The 24,195-nt window shown below is 40.2% G+C and overlaps 1 protein-coding gene across 1 annotated transcript in view; it reads right to left on the reverse strand.

Moving 5' to 3' along the window:
• cyp7b1.L (cytochrome P450 family 7 subfamily B member 1 L homeolog) overlaps positions 1–19,742 on the reverse strand; it is a 115,066-nt gene extending 95,324 nt beyond the window's left edge. The window contains exon 1 of the mRNA XM_018268045.2: positions 19,429–19,742. Within this exon, the coding sequence (XP_018123534.1) occupies positions 19,429–19,661 (233 nt within the window). The 5' untranslated portion in view covers positions 19,662–19,742. The remainder of the gene's footprint in view (positions 1–19,428) is intronic.
• Between the last annotated feature and the right edge of the window lie 4,453 nt (positions 19,743–24,195).

Consider the following 24,195-nt stretch of genomic DNA (forward strand, 5'->3'; position numbering starts at 1 on the left):
TTGTCTCCCTGGTGTCATTTAGAAGCAAGACCGCTCTGCGCAGACTGCAGCGTGTGACTCCAGTGACGTCACACATTTTGCAGGCATCTGCCTCCCTGCTGCCCGAGGCAGCCTTGAGGCGTGTTGGGCACAATTACAGTCTAATGCGCATCCCTATGATGATGACACGCATGCAAATATGGCTGTGCACGCGTCATCATTGGCCCCTATGAACACGCCCCCCAGCCAATCAGAATAGAAGCATCTCTGTGCTAAGGAGACGCACTGGGGCCAGCAAACAGGCAGCATCTAGCGCATGCGGTGCGTAGCGAGGGGACAAGACTTTATAGATAAATACTTACTTTAGCAGCGCTACTCTTTTTTGCGCGCACGTGATGCTCGTGCTGCCAGTAATGAGCTGCTTAATAATGTGCACTTAGTGACACGCTCCTGGGGGTCATGGTTTTTTTCCCACGCATGCGCAAGAGGCAGAGGAAGCATCAGTTACATTACAAAGATGGCGGCTGTGTGTCTGCAGATGCGAGCAGAACAGGAACACAGATATTATGCGATAGGCTAGGCATTGGTGAGTTAGAACTATATCGATTTAGGAGAACTTAAGGAGTACATTAGAGGGAGATAGGTTATGATTTTTGCCTTTCCTTCTCCTTTAAAGGGTAAGGCATTTTTAGTAGCTTAAGGCACAAAATGGTTGTGCCTTAAGCTTTTAATATATTGATAATGGGTTGATTCCAAGGACCTCTTAAATTTGTCTATGTGAATTTTGTGGTCACAACCTCATTGCACCCCTGCTTAATGTTTTAAAAAATAGTGTTGGGAACAACTTACCCTTGTTTGCCATACTGGCTGCCCTATGCTCCTTGTGTGTGTGATACTCTGCCATCCCTATGCTCCCTGTGTGTGCCATACTCTGCCTGCCCTATGTTCCTTGTGTGTGCCATACTCTGCCTTCCCTATGCTCCCTGTGTGTGCCATACTCTGCCTGCCCTATGTTCCTTGTGTGTGTGCCATACTCTGCCTTCCCTATGCTCCCTGTGTGTGCCATACTCTGCCTGACCTATGCTCCCTGTGTGTGTCATACTCTGCCTGCCCTATGCTCTCTGTGTGTGCCATACTCTGCCTGCCCTATGTTCCCTGTGTGTGCCATACTCTAACTTCCCTATGCTCACTGTGTGTGCCATACTCTGCCTGCCCTATGCTCATGGTGTGTGTCATACTCTGCCTGCCCTATGCTCCCTGTGTGTGCCATACTCTGCCTTCCCTATGCCCCCTGTGTGTGCCATACTCTGCCTGCCCTATGCTCCCTGTGTGTGCCATACTCTACCTGCCCTATGCTCCCTGTGTGTACCATACTCTGCCTTCCCTATGTTCCCTGTGTGTACCATACTCTGCCTTCCCTATACTCCCTGTGTGTGCCAGACTTTGCCTGCCCTATGATCCCTGTGTGTGCCATACTTTGCCTGCCCTATGCTCCCTGTGTGTGCCATACTCTGCCTGCCCTTTGCAAAAATTCTGGTCCTCTGTAGCAGAATAATATTGGGATCAGAGGGCCTTGCTCACAAAATCATATGGATTCATGCAGCTTAGATACTATCAAGTACAAGATTCTGTAATAATGAAGGAAATAATAATGAAACATAAGAATTCTTAATGAATCAGATAGAAGTTGAGTGTAGGACTGGCCACACCGGGGATGACTTTGACATAGTTGGCCAGCTTAAATATATTGCAATTTATTGACAAACAGGCCCTGTTTTATTTAAAGGGTAAGGCATTTTATTAGCTTAAGGCACAAAATGGTTCAATGTCCTTAATATATTGATAATGGGCTGATTCTGACCACAGAAGTACCACAGAAGTTGGACAGCACTGATGTAGGGTATTACATTTTACCCCAGTAGAGACAATAAACTTTTTAGTAGACAGGCTACACTGCATTTTTCTGCCTTCTCTGTTCTTTTCTGTATACTTTCAAAGCTTATCAACCTCAAATAGTGATAAAGTTTACATAAGCTGCTTTTTTAGTTAATGTACCATTTAAAGCCAAACAAACGCTAGCAAAACATCCGTATCTGAACATTTTACATTACATTTACTTGATAATGCCCTAAGCAATCCCCGTCAGATTTACTAGGAGTCAAGAAGCAATATTCCAGCAAGGAAACCCCAAACATTCCAAACACTAAAGGATCTCATAGAAAGCTTTGCATGGTTCATGTGATAAAGAGATACTTCTGCAGCCAGGGAGCATGCAGACATAGCCGAAACTTAGATACGCATAAAATTTACCCTACAGCTAAACTTTAATACATGGAACATTTTATTATATTAACAGGAGAATAGTGTATTCTTAAATCACGGCTACTACACACTGACATGATCTGGATGACTCCAGCTATAATTGATTTCAGTGCCCAACAAACCAGATGCCTTTAGTTTAAAAGAACCATTTACAAATCATATCAGCGGCAGTGGGCAGTTTGGACAGGAGCATTGCTACATAATGGGAGCTTCAGGCTTTATAAACTAGCCACATACAGGCTAAATCAACCAGCACTGAAATATGGAACTGCAAGAATGGGGTCAGATTTTATATCAAGTAAAATACATTTGCCATGACAGGGAAACATTAGGGAAATCAGGAAATGTTTAGCAAATATTAAGAATGTGTCCTGCGGCCATAAATATAAGTATTTACTTTGTGTTTCTCAAAAAAACTTTATTGACCCCACTGTATATAATTGACAATTATTGTACAAACATCACTGGAACTGCACACATACATAGGGAGCCCAATGCAAAGCCAGGGTAATTAACATTGCTAATTTATCAAGCACTAATATGTGATTCTTTGGCACCTATTGATCACACAAGGAATATATACAGTAGCTTGCCATAGAACTCTGCAATCTGGAACTCTGGACAGGCAGCCCTTCCAAAAACCAGGTTGTCCGAGTGAAATCCGGACCAGTGGCAACCCTACCTACCTCCATATAAAAATAAACGAACCAATGGAAAACATATTAGCTGCCTTGATAGATATTGGGACAGATTCAAATCAGTGAGAAAAAGTCTCATGGTTTATCACGTGAAAACTCATGGATGAGATTCAATTTGAGAATAAACTTTTCTCCAAATTCATAGACTTCAATAGAGTTTTCAAGTGCTAAAAAGTGACATATGTTTTTCTGAATTGATTTGCGTCTCAAATTGAATCTTGTCCATGAGTTTTCACGTGATAAACCCTTTTCTCACAGTATAGAATCTGGCCCATTATTGGAGAATCTGGTGGCTGGGCATTTAATTTAGAGTTATTTAATGTATTGAAAATGCAATTTAAACAATTTAAAATCTGGCAAATTAAAAAAAAGAAACAGGAAAATGTTACACAGCCCAATTTGAATGCCTTTCATTCATCCAACCATTGAATTCCAGGAAATCAGCTGTTGGCCTTAGCTCAGATATCATGTGGAAACCCACTGCTGATTCGACTGCACAAAGGAACCTATTGTCATGGTGCCACTAACCTAACAGCTCACAGCGAGTCTCCATGTTTTATGTATTTCGGCTTTCATGCATCTTGCCCCTATATTGCCAATTGCCCCTGCAGCTTGTTTGTTGCTAATTGTATGCTGATGAAAAGATGTGAATGACCTCTTTGTAGTGACTTTCAAATGTGTAATTTGTTTGACATGCTGAAAATGGCAGCATGTGGGCATAAAAGTAACAAAATATTAAAAGTAAAAATGGGGGCATATCTTATTAAATGAGAGAGAGAGAGAGAGAGAGAGAGAGAGAGAGAAAGATAGATAGATAGATAGATAGATAGATAGATCTAGGATTTTAACAGGGTATTAAAGAGTGCACTGCCCACAGACAGAAGTAAAACCTTATGTAACACTTTTAAGGGTAGTGGCAGAAGGGGAGATTAGTCACCCAGCGAGACACCAAATAAAAAACACAATCAATAGAGAAAATGGGCCAGATTCAATTCAGAGAGAAAAAGTTATCTCATATATCACGTGAAAACTCATGGACGAGTTTCAATCCAAATTCAGTTCCATAGACTTCAATAGAGTTTTCACGTGATAAACTTTGAGATAAGTTTTTCTGAATCTCAAATTTTAAACCTTTTTCTCACTGAATTGAATCTGGCCCAATAAGTGCTATTGGATTGTTTTATATGGAAAATGTTTTAAGCAATATTGGCAATGCAGCAGCTCCCACTGACATTTACATGCACATATTCCAAGATGTTATTGTTACTGTTAGATTAACTAATGAAAATAAATAAGATAACTAGAGACTATGAGCTTAAACCAATGCAAGCAAGGTCAAAAAACACTATTTTATGCACACTGACATGGTTAAGAATGAAGAGAATGTGCAGCGATACAGCATATTCCCTGTAACACCGAGTCAAATTCCTAGCCCTTCTCAGTGGCATCTTTCTTCATGCTTACATTGGATAGAATGAATTTTTTTTTTAAATATGAGTAATATCTCTGCAGATATCATAGAACACCGTGCATACCTCCAAACATTAGAAAAACAGAAAGAGGGACAAAAACATCTGCTGCGTGTAGCTTGGAGATTTTATTATATCAATTCAATGAAAAAAAGTTTTCTCACTGAATTGAATCTGGCCCATTATGTCACATCCGTGGCTATAAATAAAATGCTAAAATCCATTTCAAAGTTGGTAAGCACGCCTTCATATTCCTTCTCTAAATTGCACGAACCCATATTGGGTTATGGTGATCCAAGTTATTTTAAAATCCATTATCTGGTAAATCCTGGGTCCTGAGCATTCGGAATAACTGATGCCATACTTCTGTATCAGAGGCATAGTTGTACTGCAGCAGGTTGTAAATCCCTAGCCTAGGCAAGCAGATACTTTCTAGAAATAAATTGCACCATAATTAGAAAAAGCTCAAACAAAATTAAACAGAAAATAAATAGGAAAAATAAGGAATTTCCTTAATTCAAGATACATTTTCACATACTGTATTCATATTGTATATTAGTAACCGCATAGGTTTATTGCTTTGGCCTTCAGCAAGGTTTAGTTAATCAATGAAATGAGAGAATTGCCCAAAAGGTAGGAATCCTTGGACTATACAGATGTCAAAATGCCGCTGTGATACTTCCTTATCTATCTGTCAGCAGAACAGTGAATAATGAGACCAAACCTTACACAATACTGAAAAGAAAAGATATGCACAGTGCTGATTCATGCTTTCTGTACAACAACAAGTGAAACTACAATATCATTCATAACTTGAATATGAATGTTAGATTCAAAAAGTATATATAACCCAAACGTAATAAAAACCTTTCAGTATACAGTGTGATCTCAGTGTAGTTTCATAAGTGTAATGCTACACACGTGACATTTGCAGAAAAGAGTTGCTGAGATGCCCAAGGGCAAGTTTAAGTGCTGCATATGTACAGTAACATAATAAAGAACAAAAAGAAATACAGGTACGGGACCTGTTTTCCAGAATGCTCAGGACCTGGGGGTTTCCGGATAACAGATCTTAATACCTTAAGTCTACTAGAAAATCATTTAAACATTAAATAAACACAATAGGCTAGTTTAGCCTCCAATAAGGATTAATCACATCTTAGTTTGGAACAAGTACAGGTATGGGACCTGTTATCCAGAGTGGTCAGGGGCTTGGGTTTTCCGGATAACGGATATTTCTGTAATGTGGATCTTCATACCTTAAGTCTACTAGAAAATCATGTAAACATTAAATAACCCTAATAGACTGGTTTTGGCTCCAATAAGGATTAATTATATCTTAGTTGGGATCAAGTACAAGGTACTGTTTTATTATTACAATGAAAAAAGGAAATCATTTTTAAAAAATTTGCATTATTTGGATAAAATGGAGTCTATAGGAGATGGCCTTACTGTAATTCAGAGCTTATTGGATAACGGGTTTCTGGATAATGGATCCCATACTTATAAAATGTACTGTTTTATTAATGCAGAGAGAAAGGAAATAGATGATAGAAATCTGGATTATTTGAATACAATGAATGATGGCCTTCCAGTAGTTCTGAACCTTCTGGATAACTGGTTTCTGGATAATGGATGCCTGCCTGTATCTACTCTAAATAACAGATTAAGGGGCAGATTTATCAAAGGTCGAGGTGAATTTTCGAATGAAAAAAATTTGAATTTTGAGCTATTTTTTGTGTAGGGAATAGTCCAAATTCGATTTGAATTTTAGAAAAATTTGAATATCGACATTTATCGTGTACTGTCTCTTTAAAGATTCAACTTCCACCATTCGCCATATAAAACCTGCCAATTGCTGTTTTAGCCTATGGGGGGCCTCCTAAAACCTATTTAGAGACAATTTGTGGACTTTCAAAAATCAAAGGTTTTTTTTAGGGATAAACTTCAAATCAAATTCGGTCGAATGTGCTATTAATTCGATTTGTAAGATAAAAATTAGGTCGAATATGGACCTATTCGATCGAAAACGGACCTATTTGGCCAAAAAAAAACTTTTGACTTAATTTCAGTTGGTCTTTTTGAATTCGAATTGCGAAGTTTTTTAATTCGAAATTCGACCCTTTAAAAAATATGCCCTTAATTGTGGGTACTGGTGCCACCTGTGATTAAGTCTACCAAAATCTACCTTACAACACACCACATCCAGAATTGCATTGACTCTCCAGCATGATTATAATGACTTAGACAACACTGCGCTGAGGGAACATTGATGTCATTCTCCGCAACGGCTGGGTGCACCAGTTCTGAAAAATCCCTATTAAAAATCCCTAAAACCCCAATACAACAACAAAAATGTAAAAAAAAAAAGGATTTGTTATTTGAGTTTCTCAACACACACATATGTTTTGAGTCAATGACAGATTTCCCCTGCAGATTCCAGCATGAGTCATCATGGCATCATGTATGGTGGGAAGGAATTAGATTAATGAAGCACATTAACTTTTATATCTCAAAATGTATATAAAAAAATGAATAAACCTATTTATCAAAGAGAATAAAGCAGCTACTATGGCATTGTATAAAAGCCAGTAACTATTCAATCACTGTAGCAATTAATCTGTGAGATACTAGTTAAGCTTATGGAGCATGCTCAGCAGGGGTGCTGCTGCCAAGCTAAGGACAATTTAAACTAATTCAGTTTTTAAAGGGATACTGTCATGGGAAAAAATATGCTCCAGCAGACGTCTGCACTGAAATCCATTTCTTAAAAGAGCAAACAGATTTTTATTTGGTATTGATGTTGATATTTAATATTGAAATCTGACATGATGCTAGACATATTGTCAGTTTACCAGCTGCCCCCAGTCATGTGACTTGTGCTCGTCACTCGTTACTGCTGTACTGCAAGTTGGAGTGATATCACCCCCTCCCTTCCCCCCCAGCAGCCTTACAACAAAACAATGGCAAGGTAACCAGATAGCTGCATCCTAACATAAGATAACAGCTGCCTGGTTGATATAAGAACAGCACTCAATAGTAAAAACCCAGGTCCCACTGTGACACATTTAGTTACATTGAGTAGGAGAAACAACAGCCTGTCAGAAAGCAATTCCATCCTAAAGTGCTGGCTCTTTTTGAAAGCACATGCCCAGGCAAAATGACCTAAGATGGCTGCCTACACACCACTAAAAAAAATACACTTGCTGGTTCAGGAATTAAATTTTATATTGTAGAGTGAACTATTTTATGTGTAAACAGTTTAGAAATAAAAACGACATCATAAAAATCATAACAGAATCCCTTTACACATTTTATTTTAGAAAAGTTGGAAACTAGAAACTGAAATCAAATTTATTCGTGGTTTACGGTTTAAAAATGATAGGTTTTTAGACTGATGATTGTCCCTCTAAATCTCAAATAGATCACAGTACTTAGCCGTCATATACAGTAAAAACTAAGCAGGTGTTGTATTGGGCCTAGACCCACACGCACGGATATTATAGAACAGACCTGAATAATTGGAATAGCAGGAAGTGAAAAGAAGCTTTGGCTCCTCTGCACTTCCACATCTACTGATACATCATATACTAGAATATAGTGTGCAGGTTGTTGTGCCTCTATTGAAAATCAAACAAAACTTTGTGTACAGCCAGCTCTATACAATGGTAATAAATTAGTTTTTTAGAGTCATTGCAGCAGCAGGCAGGTCTTACATGAGATCAAAACCTTTCCAACAGCCTCAGGTCCATTCCATTGGCCACCAGCCCTGTACCACAGTTTCGTGTCAAAAGTGTCCCTATCTTTGCACCACTATTAAAACGCAGAGTTCTGCAGTGGGGTTGACAGGTGCCACCTCACTCCACAGAAGATACTCTTTTGAAACAACTCATCAGCTGGAGCTGGTTGGTTTCAACTGCACATGTTCATGCATACTCAGTGGGGCGCATTTAATAACGGGGGAATTGTGGATGTTTAAGAGAAAATTTGCCATGACATAGGCTATTTACTCAATGGCGAATAGGACAATTTGCAAGTGAAAAACCTCAGTGCTAGAGAACTTTCACTTTCAGTAGTGAATTTTCACCAAGAATTTTTAACAGTAAAAAAATCTCTAGCCAAAATCCAGTAATTCATCAAAATGCGAACGATACCCTTTTCAATTCAGGCTGGCAAACTCCCATTATAACAATAGAGCAGCCACTTTTAAATTACAATCAATATTGCCCTTTCCTTGCTACTTTTCCCCATGGTGAAAATTCTGTAGCGAAAATTTGTCAGAGAAAATTCTTTAAATTCTCTATTGTGTGGGGAAATATATTGGCGAATTTTCACAATTTTCGCCAGGAGAAAATTCACCACAATTCTTTTGAAAAAGTGACCTTACGATTTTAGCATATATGGAGAAGTTTTGTGAAAATACACCTGGTGAAGTGAGGTGAACTGTGGTAAAGTTAGGTGAAGAGAAATTTCACACTTTAGTAAATGTCGTTGATTTGACAGAAAAGGATCCAATGAGGTGCAAGATGGCGCCCGCCAACCCCGTTGCACAACTCTGCATTTTTATAGCAGATGATCTCTGACATCTATTGTTGAGACCAAGGCAGGAACAGTCCAATACACAGTACGCAAGGGTTTTAAAGGAGACATATAGGATAAATGAAAAAATCCTAATTTTGTAGGCAATTATGAGTAATATATGGTGTTGCTTTTACATGGTGCTAAAAATTTATATTAACTTTAAAAATAGCCCCTTTTATTGGAGCCCCCTATAGATGTTCTCTGGTCCCTGTCCTTTTTTCAGATGAAGGGTGGGTGTGTCCTAATGGTCCCTGCCAGAAGCACAGTAGGAGGGGCAGGGCCGGGAACTAGGGGTAGGCAGAGTAGGCACATGCCTAGGGCACAAAGGTGGAGGGGCGCCAGGCACGTACTTACTCCTACCCCTTGTCTGGTCCCTTCTCTGCCGACCGGCCATCTGTGCGAGTACGTGAACGCATGCGTCGATTCGCGCATGCGCAGAAGCGTCTATGCGCTGACGCGTCTATGTGCTGAAACGTCTTTTCGCGCACAACTAGCTGGCGCAGCAGCCGGGAAGGATAGCTAGCTGCTGATTGGTTCTTGTCCTACAGTGCAGTGAGCTAAGTGCCGCCGGCTCCACTGCACAGCCTGGGAATTCAGGGAGCAGGAAGTGCGAAGAGAAGGGAGGAACTAGTAGGGTTTTTGCAGAAATATTCAATAAATCAGCCTGAAACACTACTTTCTACTTTTCACAGTTCTTCTATATCTAAATGAATACACATTTAGACTGGTACGTTCTTAATTTTTAAACAAAAAACCTCCTTTAAAGGAGAATTCAATCCCCCAACTAATAGAAACACCTACCCTCCATAGTGCCCCCTCTCTGCTCCCCCCACACAGGTGTTAACACCTGTAAATGCCCCTAAACCTGTAGTTTCCCCTCGTTGCAGAGTCAGTGCAGCGTAGCTCAAGGGCGCCATCTTCCAGCGCTTCAGTAATCTTGAGGTCTTCTTTTGGTGCTTTGGTAATTTTCGTCACTTTCTGCACATGTGCAGTTATCACAAAGCGGAAACTGCACATGCGCTTACTTACCAAAGATTACTGAAGCAATGAAGATGTTGTCCGTGAGCTCCGCTGCGCTGATTCTGCAACGAGGGGTAATTTCAGGCTTAGAGGCATTTACAGGTGTTAACACCTGTGCGGGGGGGAGCAGGGAGGGGGACTATGGAGGGTAGCAGTTTTTATTATTTGGGGGGTTGAATTCACCAGTAAGAAGTTCAAGTGGAAATACAGGCAAAAGTCAGCAGGCAGCAATCAGTCAGATCAAACAGAGGTGTCAGAAACCAGGTATCAGTCAAAATAGCAATATAGCACACCCAGGAACTCACAGAAGCAAGACATATATTGCCAACATTAAAGGAGAACTAAAGCCTAAATAAAGAAGTAGCTAGAAATGTTGTACATTATGGTTTGGGCTTCTGTACCAGCCCAAGGCAACCACAGCCCTTTAGTAGTAAAGATCCGTGTCTCCAAAGATGCCCCAGTCGCTCCCCATCTTCTTTTCTACTGATTCACTGCACATGCTCTGTGCTGCTGTCACTTACTGAGCTTAGGGACCCACTCACAATATACAGTAACCATAGAATAGAAATGTCACAATATACAGTAAGGCTGATTACTAATTAATACAGATAATTACTACATGGCAGCACAGAAAGCAGTGCAACTAGCATCAGCTTATATTACAGACAAGCCTAATTTTCTGCTGAATAATTTGCGACGACCCCTAAGCTTAGCTTCTTAACAGCTGTTCAGAGCCCACTGAGCATGTGAGTGTCACAGACACTTTCCAAGATGGTGACTGTAATGGAATCTATCTCATGTTCTCAAGATGGCGTCCAAGATGGCGACTGCCTGCCTCACCACATGGCTCCTGCTGGGCACAGGTCTATGACCTCACCTTTTTCCCACTCCAGGATTGGTCGTCGGCGACGGAACGGACGCCGGCGTCAGAATCGGGCGCCGGCGTCGAGACGCCAGCGTGAGGACGCTGGCGTCTGCGTCTGACGCAAGCGCGTCAAAATTGGCGCCAACCCAGGGACTACTTAAACGCACTTCCCCTTCCAGTCCTTGCCCAACTATAGGTTCCTGCTACAGAGTTCCTGGGTGTTATCTTCTATATTGATTCTTGTGTCCCGATTTCTGCCTGTTTTTCGATTCTGCTTGTCTTCTGCCTGGTCTGACCTATTTGCCTGTATTTTGACGATTCTTTGGATAAACCCTCTTGTACCTCGAACCTGGTCTGGTCTCCTCTTTGGTCTACACTATTACTGTGCCTTCGGGCCCATTACAGTGACCCCCTGTGACAAGTTTGAAGTCCTGGATCATTGCTGCTATTGAGAAGCTGAAACTTTAGGCTGATGCAATAAGTTCAGTATATGTTATTTTTAGCCACATTAATTTTTAGGGTTTAGTTTTCCTTTAAGCCTAGGTCTCTGGTGTCTTTTTATTTCAACTTTTTGCACCAAACCACAACATGATGATGTCATGTGGCGGCACTTCATTACACAGCACGGCTTGACATCCAGAGCATGGGCATCGTCATCGTCATCTTGAATCCATTGGCGTGAAAAGGAGCATGCCGGAGTGCTTGTGACATAGCCAATGAATTGGCATGAAATTGAAGCCATAATAGTTCTATGAAAATTTGTTCTGCTAAAATCTTTCATACTATACTGTGCTTATTATTAGACTGGTAAGGTTTGTGTACACACATTGAACTATATAAATACAGATAGGAGACATAGATTTATATAACAAAAAAAATAATCTGTATTACAAAGATCCTTAAAGGGGAACTCCACACAAACATAGCATAACCTAATCTTTTAGGTAGCTGTGATGGGTATATTAGGGTTTTCTGCGTTATGTGGGCCTCTTTATCTAATTTTGGTTAGGAAGCCGGAGTTCCCCTTTAAAGGGGAACTATCATGAAAATAAAAATATAATATAAGCTTCCTCATAATGAAATAAGAAGCTTTCTAAATACAAGCAATTAAAGATTCTGCATTGTTTCTGAAATAATCAATTTACTATCCCTCTTTCAGCATCTGTTTCTCGTCATTCTCTCTTCATGCAGCAGTTGGGTGTCAGATAATCATTGACAGGTCCAATATATCTTATAGGGGTGGCTTCCTTTCCTAGCAGATGAATTAGAGCTCACTCAAATAACTGATTCCAGTACAAACAAAATCTAACAATATCACTGCTTTTTGCACAAATTCTGCATGTAGAGAGACAGGATTCCTGGTGATTTTAATAGAGTAAGCTCTAATACGTCTTCTAGGCCCCCATAAGATATATTGGATCATTCATCTGACACCCAACTTCTGAATAAACAGAATGAAGAGAAACAGATGCTGAGAGAGGAATAGTGAAGATAAACTTCATTATTTCAGAAACGGGACAGAATATTCAATTGATTGTATTTAAGTTTCTTATTTCAGTATGCTGAAGCTTATATTAAATTTTAATTTTCACGACAGTTCTCCTTTAAATAATTTTAGAGAAGCACGGAACAAGAAAAGCAGAACATTCCAGTGATCAGTCCTTTTCAGGAAAATTCTATTATTACATGTATGTACAGGCATTTGAAAAAAAGGCATTTGTGGCAATAATTCCAGGAAGTGGATAAAACCAGCAGCGCATATCCAATGAACAACTGGAATACTTTCATTTGGAAGCCTTTAAGATTCCACACAAGTACAATCATATCCAGTTTGGGTGCTGGGTAAGTGGTTAAGCATTATTTTTAGGCTATACAATCAACATATCAATATATTCCATATACCTGTATATTGAAATGTGTCTTTATGATCAATAAAATAAAGTTTGTTTGTGTTTGATAGACATAAGCAGTGTAGATAGGGGTGACCTGTCTATGGGTGATATATGGATTGAGATGCCAGAACTTGCTATGCTTAGTCACTGGGGACAAAGGCCAGGGAGACACACGGTAGTAGCTTGGAAGCAGTGCTAAGTAGCAGATCTACAAGCAAGACTGATGTCTACAGAGATAGACAGACGGGAAGGTTGAGGTGGTCATGTAAAACAGTGGGGCCGGGCAAAGGGGTGCCATTATACCCATGCTGTAGGCATAATTAAAGGTGTTGTTCACCTTCCAAACACTTTTTTCAGTTGAGTTGTTTTCAGATTGTTCACCAAAAACAAAGGCTTTTTCTATTTTTTTCTTTTATTTTTTACTCTTTTCCCAATATTTAAGTTCCTGTCTCGGTCTGCCAGCTCAGTAATTCAGGAACATCTGAACTGTTACAATTTGCTACATTTTGTTGATACAATAAGTTGATACATTTCTCAGCAATATCTGTGGAATATTAGCAACTATTTTATCAATTCTTACAGCAACTAAATGTATCAATTTAGAACAGTTAAAGAGTCAGCGACCCCCCCCCCCCAGAGCTGCTTCAGAAGGTGAAAAATGAAACTTTACACTTAAAGGGATACTGTCATGGGAAAAAACATTTTTTTCAAAATGAATCAGTTAATAGCACTGCTCCAGCAGAATTCTGCACTGAAATCCATTTCTCAAAAGAGCAAACAGATTTTTTTATATTCAATTTTGAAATATGACATGGGGCTAGACATTTTGTCAATTTCCCAGCTGCCCCAGGTCATGTGAGAGAAATGCTTTCTGGCAGGCTGCTGTTTTTCCTTCTCAATGTAACTGAATGTGTCTCAGTGGGACATGGGTTTTTACTATTGAGTGTTGTTCTTAGATCTACCAGACAGCTGTTATCTTGTGTTAGTGAGCTGCTATCTGGTTACCTTCCCATTGTTCTTTTGTTTGGCTGCTGGGGGGAAAGGGAGGGGGGGTGATATAACTCTAATTTGCAGTACAGCAGTAAAGAGTGATTGAAGTTTATCAGAGCACAAGTCACATGACAGATTTCAAAATTGAATATAAAAAAATCTTTTCGCTCTTTTGAGAAATGGATTTCAGTGCAGAATTCTGCTGGAGCAGCACTATTAACTGATTCATTAAAAAAAAAAAAAATTTCCCATCACAGTATCCCTTTAAATAACGGTCACATATAGAAAATATAAAGTTATTGGAAAAAGTATTTATTTCTGGTGAACAATCTGAAACCAACTGAACTGAAAAACAGTGTTTGAAGGTGAACAACCCTTTTAAGCCATTCTGGTGCAAAATACGAATGGCACTGGTCTTTATGCAGTCATGCCATAGACCTGACCTCAATTCTGTACACCCTTGTATATTGGGAACTTCAGGGAGCAATGGTAATTTGATAGGGAGTTATGTCAAGTGGAGGAGTAAGATGCAATTCATAGGAAACAGGAGTCCCAGGAAACAGTAATGCAAGAATAGATCTCAACATGACGTCCTTGTTCATCAAATACATGAGACACTGGGACAGATTTAAATCCATGAAAAAAAGTTTTATCACGTGAAAAGTCATTGACGAGATTCAATTCGAGGAGAAAAAACTGTTCTCCAAATTCAGTTCGTTTTTTCCCATAGACTTCAACAGAATTGTCACGCGATAAACTGCAACATAAATTTTTCAAATCTCCAATTGAATCTCGTCCATGAGTTTTCAAGTGATAAACCCTTTTCTAATTGAATTGAATCTGGCCCATTTTGTCATAGCATGGGGTTCTACCACAGGTCAACTGTACCTTTATGGGGGGGGGCATTCACAAAAAATCACTATTGAGACTTGAGACAAAATAAACATGGAGATAGATTGGTTGAATTTTCCACCATATTTATAAACTTTTATCTCCACTTCTGAGAGTATGGGTAAGATTCACTGAGAAAAAGTTTATCACGTGAAAACTCATGGACAAGATTCAATTTGAAATTAAATTAAATTCAGAAAACTTATCTCACAGTTTATCACATGAAAACTCCATTAAAGTCTATGGCGAACAACTGGAACTGAATTTGGAGAAAAGTTTTTTCTCCTCTAATTGAATCTCATCCTTGAGTGTTCACGTGATAAAGCAGTAGATAACTTTTTCTCACTGAATTGAATCTGGCCCAAAATTTTAGTTAATTTTTTCTCTTTCAACTGATGAATACAGCACCACATGAGTTATATGCATTAGGTGTTGTCTCCTGTTAAAGGGAAAGTAAAACCTCACAATAAGTCCCCTATACTGCCAGTCTCTTTTTTGCTTTATGTCTGTTACTTTCTGACTGCCATCTCTCTGTTACAGATCAGCATCTATTCTAACTCTGGCAATAGGGAGATCACTTTACATACTGAAAGGAAAGAAAATAGAGAGCAACATGAACACAGAGCTGGAGGTAAGCTAGTGAGCAAGGGCATAAGGAGATGCAGGTGAGAGAGAAGGGATGGACTGCATGGGAGAAGTGGAGAAGATTAGTAATGCTGCATTCATAATGGTGTTCTACTTGTTTAAATGAAGTAAAATACAAATATGTAAACATGAGCTCTGTTCGTTAGTGCTTAAAGAAACCAATATGTGGATTTAACATAGCGGGACAATCTGGGAAATGAGATACAGTACGTAAGATTAGCTGATGAAGTGTAATAATATGTGCATGAGCTTGTGTTTCTTATTAACGATGCACAAAGGGGACAATAGGAGCGGGTTTTAGCACAATAGGATTTCTGGGAAATTAAATATTTGAGATTACCTTATGAAGTCTAATAGGTGCATGGGGTTTTGTGTTTCTCATGTGTTTCACTGATGGTATACAGAGATGTATTAAACTGGAACTTTTGTGCTCACCTGTTTAAAAAGGGTGTTATTCAATAGCTGTTGTACAGCTCTAGACAGAGGGGATATTCATTTAGTGTTTTGGAACCACTCCTGAGCTTTGAGGGTTAAGGTCTGTCTTTCACAGCTACATTACTAGTTGTTCCTTTCATTGGATTCTATTGGACTTGTTTCACTTTAGGAGATCACTTTACATCCCTCACTCAGTATAAAACTCTCGACTGTCCCACTTGTCTCCTATAACAATTACGGAAACACAACACTATAATACACAAAGAAAGTAACAAAAAGCTAATGTGACAAAATAATCCAGTTGCTCATGAAAAGCAGGTTTTTGTGTCAGACAAAATAATAAACAGACCAATTGCATCAATGCATCAAGTACTGACATTTTCACAGGTCCACCCTGCGGATGCAATCTTCTCAGGCCACCTCACAGCATCCCACAGAAATCATGCTTTTAAAAGACGTATACAAAAACCCTGAGGGCAAAGGTTCCCAAATGGTGTGGCTGGCCCCCTAAGTGGCCCAGCCTAAAAGTCACATGTGAGGACTTACTTATGGTCTTGGCTATCACTGGATAGTGATGATAGTGATCATGTTTTCATCTACCAGTACCTTTGTTATGAGATAAGCAATATGTTCTATGCTCTATAAATACATGTTAATAATAAAATAAGCAAGGCCAATTTGGCCAAACCAATATTTGACTGCAAAAAGGTGCCAAAATCAGAAGTTCCCAAATGCCTACATTGAGGTGGACGATATTGGGCTGATCCAATTGTGGACCCTGGGGCCAGGAATACAGGCAGTTAATGTGAGGACCACATCAATGAACCAATGCAGTCATAGTTCCAGCAGGATTTTAAAACCTGCCTAATCAACATCTGGGTGGTTTTCGGCCAGATATAAATCAGGGAAGCCCATCAGAGGGCCCCATATACTGGCCATTAAGCTGACTACTTGGTCTGTGTATAGCCACTTTAAGTGCAGGGCAGTAAGGGGTGATTCTTAGGGTAGGGACACACTGGGCGATTTGGGGAGATTTAGTCGCCCGGCGACTAATCGCAGCGACTTTTCTCCCCGAATGCCTCCCCTCACTCTGTGCCTGGATAAAATGAAAAGTCGCCGGCGCTAATCACACACGGCGATTCGTTTTCCGAAATCGCCCGAAGTTGCCTCACGAGGAAACTTCGGGCAACTTCGGAAAACAAATCGCCGCGTGTGATTAGCGCAGGCGATTTTTCATTTTATCCAGGCGCAGAGTGAGGGGAGGCATTCGGGGAAGATTGGTCGTGGAAAGTCGCGGCGATTAGTCGCCAGGCGACTAAATCTCCCCAAATCGCCCAGTGTGTCCCTACCCTTAACTAGCAGTTAGGCAGGTTAAAATAGTTGAAAGGTTGAACTTGATGGACGTGTGTCTTTTTTCAACCTAACTTACTATGTTACTTACTATGTCACTATGAGTCAGTAAATTCCAGATCAGTAAGTGGGCTCATTCATTTCTTTAGCAATCATCTGAAAATCGCCTTCTTCTGTGTCATGTCCCTGTAACTTGGCATGTCAGGGGTGAGCATTTTTCACTGACAAATGCCTCAAGTAAACCACAAGGGACCAGAGTGTTGCCTTTGAAATGAATTAAGGCAAGTACAAGTTTTATCACTTTTCATTGACCTCCCAATCAATCGGTGAGGGGGGGGACAAACTGCCCTGATTTATCAATAGGCCATAGCCGTTAGGGTCTGGCCACATGAGCAGATTCGGGGAGATTAGTCTCCCCAGCAACAAATCTCCTCTTCTTAGTGGCGACAATCTCCCCATACTGCCTTCCCCCTGCCCTCCGCCGGCTAAAATGAAAATCGCCTGGGGGATGGCACTCGCTTCGTTCTCCGAAGTTGCCCGAAGTTGCCTCACGAGGAAACTTCAGGCGACTTCGGAAATCGAAGCGTCGCAAGTGCATTGCCACAGGCGATTTTCATTTTAGCTGGCGGAGGGCAGGGGGAAGGCAGTTCGGGGAGATTGTTGCCCCGAAGAAGAGGAGATTTGTCGCTGGGGCGACTAATCTCCCAGAATCTGCTCGTGTGGCCAGACCCTAAGGGGCATATTTATCAAGGGTGGAATTTTGAATTGAAAAAACTTTGAAATTCGAATTCAAAAAGACCAACTGAAATTAAGTCAAAGTTTTTTTTTTGGTCGAATAGGTCAGTTTTCTAACTAATAGGCCTGTATTCGGCCGAATTCGAATCATTCGAATCGAAGGAATAGCACATTCGATTGAATTTGTTTCTAAGTTTTTCCCAAAAAAAACTTTGATTTTTCAAAGTCCACAATTTACTCCAAATAGGTTCTAGGAGGTCTCCCATAGGCTAAAACTGCAATTCAGCAGGTTTTAGATGGTGAATGGTCGAATTTTTAAAGAGACAGTACATGATAAATTTAGATATTCGAATTTTTGAATTTTTTACAAATTCGAATCGAATTTGGACTATTCCCTAGTCAAAGTACACAAAAAATAGCTCAAAAATCTAATTTTTTTCATTGAAAATTCACCTTGACCTTTGATAAATCCCCTAAGTGTCCATTTCCTTCAAATCAGTGTACCTGACCCATTAGAAGGTCAAAAAATCATCATTACACTAAAGAGAAAGAATATTTATATCAATTCATGTGAAAAAACAGCACTGGGCCCAAGTAATGCAGAATAACTGGGGTAAGTAATTCATAAACTTATAATTAAGATTAAGATCTCAGTCCTTCAATAAGGGCAGAGACACACGTGGAGATTCGGGGAGACTAGTCGCCTGGCAACAAATCGCCTCTTCTTCGGGCGACTAATCTCCTCGAACTGCCTCCCCGCCGGCTAGAATGTAAATTGTCGTTGGGATGGCATTTGGATCCCTTCGTTTTCCTGAAGTTGCCCGAAGTTGCCTCACAAGGAAACTTCGGGCAGGGGCAGTGAGGCAGTTTGGGGAGATTAGTCGCCCGAAAAAGAGCCGATTTGTTGCCAGGCAACTAAGGGGCAATTTTACTTACCTGCACAAATTCGCCATGCTGGCATGGACAATGCTAATTCATGAAGATCCGAGGGTACCGAACGCTTGCGAAGTTGCGCTAGCAAAAATACGATCAACGAACGCTAGCGTTGACTAATTTGCATAGGGCATGCAGTTAAAGTACAATCTTAGTGAATTTGCGGAGTTACGTTCATTCGCCAGTGTGAAAATTCGCCTGGCGTTAGAGTGCGAAGTAGCGCTAGAGTCTATCTCCTTTGCTAGTGAATTTACACCCGTAAGTAAATTGGCGAAGTGGCAAAATGATGTAACGCTGGCGAATTTTCGCCCTTTGGTAAATTTGCCCCTAAATCTCTCCGAATCTTCTGGTGTCTCTGCCCTAATACTTGCTGCAAGTGAGCAAAGGGTTAGTACATTGCTAAAGTATAGTATAGAGGCAGGGAATGAGAATGAGGGGCCTGGCACGTACACAGGACCGCTCAGTGCCGGGGGTGCGAGGGTTAATGTTATATACACAGACATTGCACGCTGGGGCCATTGCTGGGAGTCAGGGAGAGAAGTGAAGAGTCAAGTTCAGGGGCGACAGGAAGAAGCCGGAGGCAGCAATGAGGCAAACAATGAAGTTGGGAAGTTCGTACTCACCGCTGCCTCCTCGGTAGCAGCACAAGCAGAAGTAGGAGGCCGCCCAGCACCAGCCCGGTGACAGTGTAGAGCACAATGACGAGCATAGCGGCTGAGTGACTGCAGGACCCGAGTCTCACAACTTTACTGAACTCTCTCTCAGGCACTGAAACTTTTCCGTGTGAGGAGGGCAGATGATTTAAAGGGGACCTCTGACTGGTTCCTGACAAGCGCCTCCTTCCTGCCCTCTCCATATCTGTGGGGGAGAGTTCATTTTCCTGGGAATGTACTGAGACTGTGTTTGGTTTTCTCACTAGTAGTGCTAGCGGGAGTGGCAGTGATATTACTGCTCTAGTGACACACAGCTATAAAGCAAGAACACTATCACACTGGGGCGTGGCTTAAATGCCAATGTGCTTTGCTGGAAGTCTACATAAGGCCCCTATGGAAGTCTTTACAAGTACTGGGAGAAGAACGTGCCATTATGTGGGATTTTCCCAGAAAATCCCACATAATTTTCCCAGAAAATCAGACTGTGGTGTTAGGGCTCCCAGGATTTAGGATTTTGGATGACAACATTATTGCATTAGGCTGCTGTATGCTGGTAGCCAAACAGCAACTCAAGTTACACACTGGACAGTGACAATTTACAAATGCAGGGTCTATTATTTGTGAAACAATTATTAGTGATTCAGCCAGTTAGAACTAGGGATGCACCGAATCCAGGATTCGGTTTGGGATTCGGCCATGATTTGGCCTTTTTCAGCAGGATTCGGATTCGGCCGAATCCTTCGGCTGATCCGAATCCTAATTTGCATATGCAAATTAGGGGTGGGTAGGGAAATCGCTTAACTTTTTGTCACAAAATAAGGAAGTTTTGTTTTAGGTTTAGGATTCGGTTCGGTATTTGGCCGAATCTTTCAAAAAGGATTCAGGGGTTCGCCAAATCCAAAAAAGTGGATTCGGTGCATCCCTAGTTAGAACCACGTTAGCTGTATTTAAGGCTTTATACTTTTAATGTAAAATAGAGATAATGAATATGTATAAGACATGTCATTTCCGGATTTTATGGGTTTAAAAAGACGTTTTGATACGCTGAATGCTATGCCTATGATTACGTATCGGTCATACGAAACGCGTCAGGATACTAATGATTTTTATTGCTGAAATAAACTTCAGCATTTTACCTTCTTCACAAGTGGTGTACGCAGTGCTTGCCGACATCTTTTAACTTCAAGGATTTCACCTCAAGCTCCTCCTGATCTGTGATTAATGTGTTCAGGTCGAAAACCCAGAAGCGCAGGACCTGGAGTATATGCACCCAGGTCACTGAGTGTAAAGGCAGTGTGAGCAATAATAGTACATATGCATATACATATCCCTTCATTTGCCCATTAAAGGGGTTGTTCACCTTTAAATTAACTTTAAGTATGATATAGAGCAGTGGTCCCCAACCTTTTTAACCCGTGAGCCTCATTCAAATGTAAAAATAGTTGGGGAGCAACAAGAGCGTGAAAAAAGTCCCTTGGGGTGCCAAACAAGGGCTGTGATTGGCTATTTGGTAGCCCCTATGTGGACTGGCAGCCTACAAGAAGCTCTACTTGGGACTGTAATTAGTTTTTATGCAATTAAAACTTCATTTCAAGCTTGAAATTCAAAAATAAGCCCCTTCTTTGAGGACCCTGAGAGCAACATACAAGGGGTCGGAGAGCAACATGTTGCTCACGAGCTACTGGTTGGGGATCACTGATATAGAGAGTGATGTTCTGAGACAATTTGCACTTGGTTTTCGATTTTTATTATTTGTGGGGTTTTTATTGTGGTAGCTTTTTATTCGGCAGCCCTACAGTTTGCTATTTCAGCAATCTGGTTGCTGGGGTCTAGATAAGTGCTATAGCTTAATAGTAAATGCTATAACTGCTACTTGCTGATTGGTCCTTCTAGATCAGAGCTCCCCAACTTTTTTTTACCTGTGAGCCACATTCAAATGTAATAATAGCTGGGGAGCAACACAAGCATGAAAAAGTCCCTGGGGGTGCCAAATAAGGGCTGTGATTGGCTATTTGGTAGCCCCTATGTGGACTGGCAGCCTACAAGAGGCTCTACTTAGCTCTATACTTAGTTATTTTGCAATTAAAACTTGCTTTCAAGCTTGGAATTCAAAAACAAGCACCTGCTTTGGGGACCCTGAGAGCAACTCCAAGGAGTTGGAGAGCAACATGTTGCCAACGAGCTACTGGTTGGGGATCACTGCTCTAGATGATTAGAACTATAGCAAACTTTTGCACTTTATAATACATACCACAAAATGCTAATATTTTAGAAACCACTAAAAATACAAAATGGAGGTAAATTGCAAATGTGCTCAGAGCACCAGTTTAGACCCCCTTTAACCACAGCTGCTGTATAAATATACCATGGGTTCTGAAGTGCAGTTATACTCTATCTACTCCATGAGTACAGTACTATAAGTACACTATGGTTTTTACAGTACAGTACTACAGTAGATACTGTAAACCCCATAAATGGAGTAGTACAGTACACTTTGTGTAGTTATACAATAAATAGTGACATATTGGATGAGGCTCAAAAAGACTCATTACTCAAAAAAATATATCCTGGAAGCTAATACATATACAAGTCAAACGTTTTTATTAAATACACATTTTAAAAAAAAATGGTACATACTGACCCTCCAAAAAGACTCATGTCCATTTAGTTCAACAAATCACTAGTAATTAGACAGACAAACAGATAGGGGTTCTGGTCTACAGTACAGTGCTATAGTATACATACACTGAATTGTGACAGTACCAATTCATAAATTGGCTAACTATAAATAACCAATATATTCTTATATATATCCTTATATTTTATGAGGGGGTACTTTATTCACTATATAGTGAATAAAGTCCCCCCCCCCATTGTAAAATATAAGGATATTATAAGTTACCGAGGAGATTCATGAGCATATAACAGGCTGAAGGCCGAGTGTTTTTATACAGGTCATGGAACTCCGAGGTAACTTCTAATATCCACATATTTTGCAACTGGGGGTACTTTATTTATTATAATACACGATTTTCAGTGAGTCATGTGACAGAAATGACATCAGATCCGTTTATAAGGATATAATTTACAAGATATTTTAAACCATTCTGAGAAAACTTAAAGAAATACTGACACCAGAAAATAACCTTTTTTATATCTATCCTAACATGTCCTTAAAAGCTATTTAGAATTTTGCCATAAAAGTATGGTGCTTTTACATTTACCATTTTTAGCATGTTCCTCTATGAGGGGGCTGCCATATTTGTTCAGCAGGAGTCGTTAGCATTAGAAACTCTAACTGACAGGTAAAGAAGGGCCTATCAGGTTGGCAAAACAGTCAGGTTTAGGAACTTCAAGTAACAATTCTCTACAAAAGCAGGACTATCAGCGAAAAACGATCAACATGATCTATAGGCAACTTTTAAAGTAGATTAATATTTTGAAAAGAAAAGTTTGTGTTCAGTATTACTTTAATGTGGCCATACAAGTGCAGATTTAAGTTGCAAATTCAAGTTCTTTTTTTTATTTATGCTCCATGCACACAACTTCTGCTCATTCTGATTTCAATGACACGTTTTCACAAACCTTGAAGGTGTAATATATACTTCTGTTTTTACATTAAACCCAATAAGTAGGGCAGATGATGCACATGTGTTCTGCTTAAATTAGTTTGTCCACCTTTGCATTAATTTTAGTATGGTCATTTTGTATTACCTGTGTTTTTTTATTATTTAACTTTTTGTCCACCAGCTCTCCAGTTTGGAATTTAAGCAGCTATCTAGTTGCTAGGGTTCCAAATTACCTTAGCAACCAGGGAAACCTGTCGAGGTCATGTAGAAGTCAATGGCAGATGGTCCCTTTAACAATTGGTAAAGCAAAAGCTGGCTCTCGCACACCCAGAGTAGAGATGCGAAGTCTGGTGCTCAGTGGTAGAGGTTCGGCCACCTCACAGTAGAATCCAATAGGAAAGAAATCCACGGCACACAGGCTGCTGCAAGCAAGGAACCCCTTGCACGTTTAATGCGGAAGTGAGCAACGTTTCGGGGTCACGCCCCTTTGTCAAGCTTGACAAAGGGGCGTGACCCCGAAACGTTGCTCACTTCCGCATTAAACGTGCAAGGGGTTCCTTGCTTGCAGCAGCCTGTGTGCCGTGGATTTCTTCCCTTTAACAATTGGAACATGTTTTTACCTTCAGGATTCTCAAAAGTTTAGGGCTGTTTGTGCTGGTTTTCGTTTGATAATTCGATAAATGAAAGTTTTCACAGCAATAATTCAATAAAGTCAATTCGACTTTGTCACAATGTTTTCTTTTGCACCAATTTTTTTTGATAAATGAATTAAATTCTTGGATGGGAGTTAGATCGACATTGTTTTTATGAAAAAATCGGGATAAATTCAAGTTTTAGTAAATAAAAAAGTTAATTAAAGGTGAACAACCCCTTTAATTGTGCAGAAAACTACGCAGAACAGTGAAGCTGAAACCACTTAAATATAAACCACCTTCTTGGTTCTGTAAAGCACTCCAAAAACATATCTTTTATGAAATAAACCATACTTGAAACACTATGGGGCATATTTCTTACACACAGACATGAAGGATATATAAGCCTAAGTAAGGGTTGTCCTTGGATGGGGTCCATCAGAAGATACTCTGATACATTGTGAAGCCATTCTGACTCTGGGTGCCAAGACTTTGAAAAGGTAATTTTGGTTCAGAGGTTTCTAGGGGACTTGTGC

Source organism: Xenopus laevis, chromosome 6L (assembly GCF_017654675.1).
Source record: "Xenopus laevis strain J_2021 chromosome 6L, Xenopus_laevis_v10.1, whole genome shotgun sequence".
Classification (NCBI taxonomy): Eukaryota; Metazoa; Chordata; class Amphibia; order Anura; family Pipidae; genus Xenopus; species Xenopus laevis.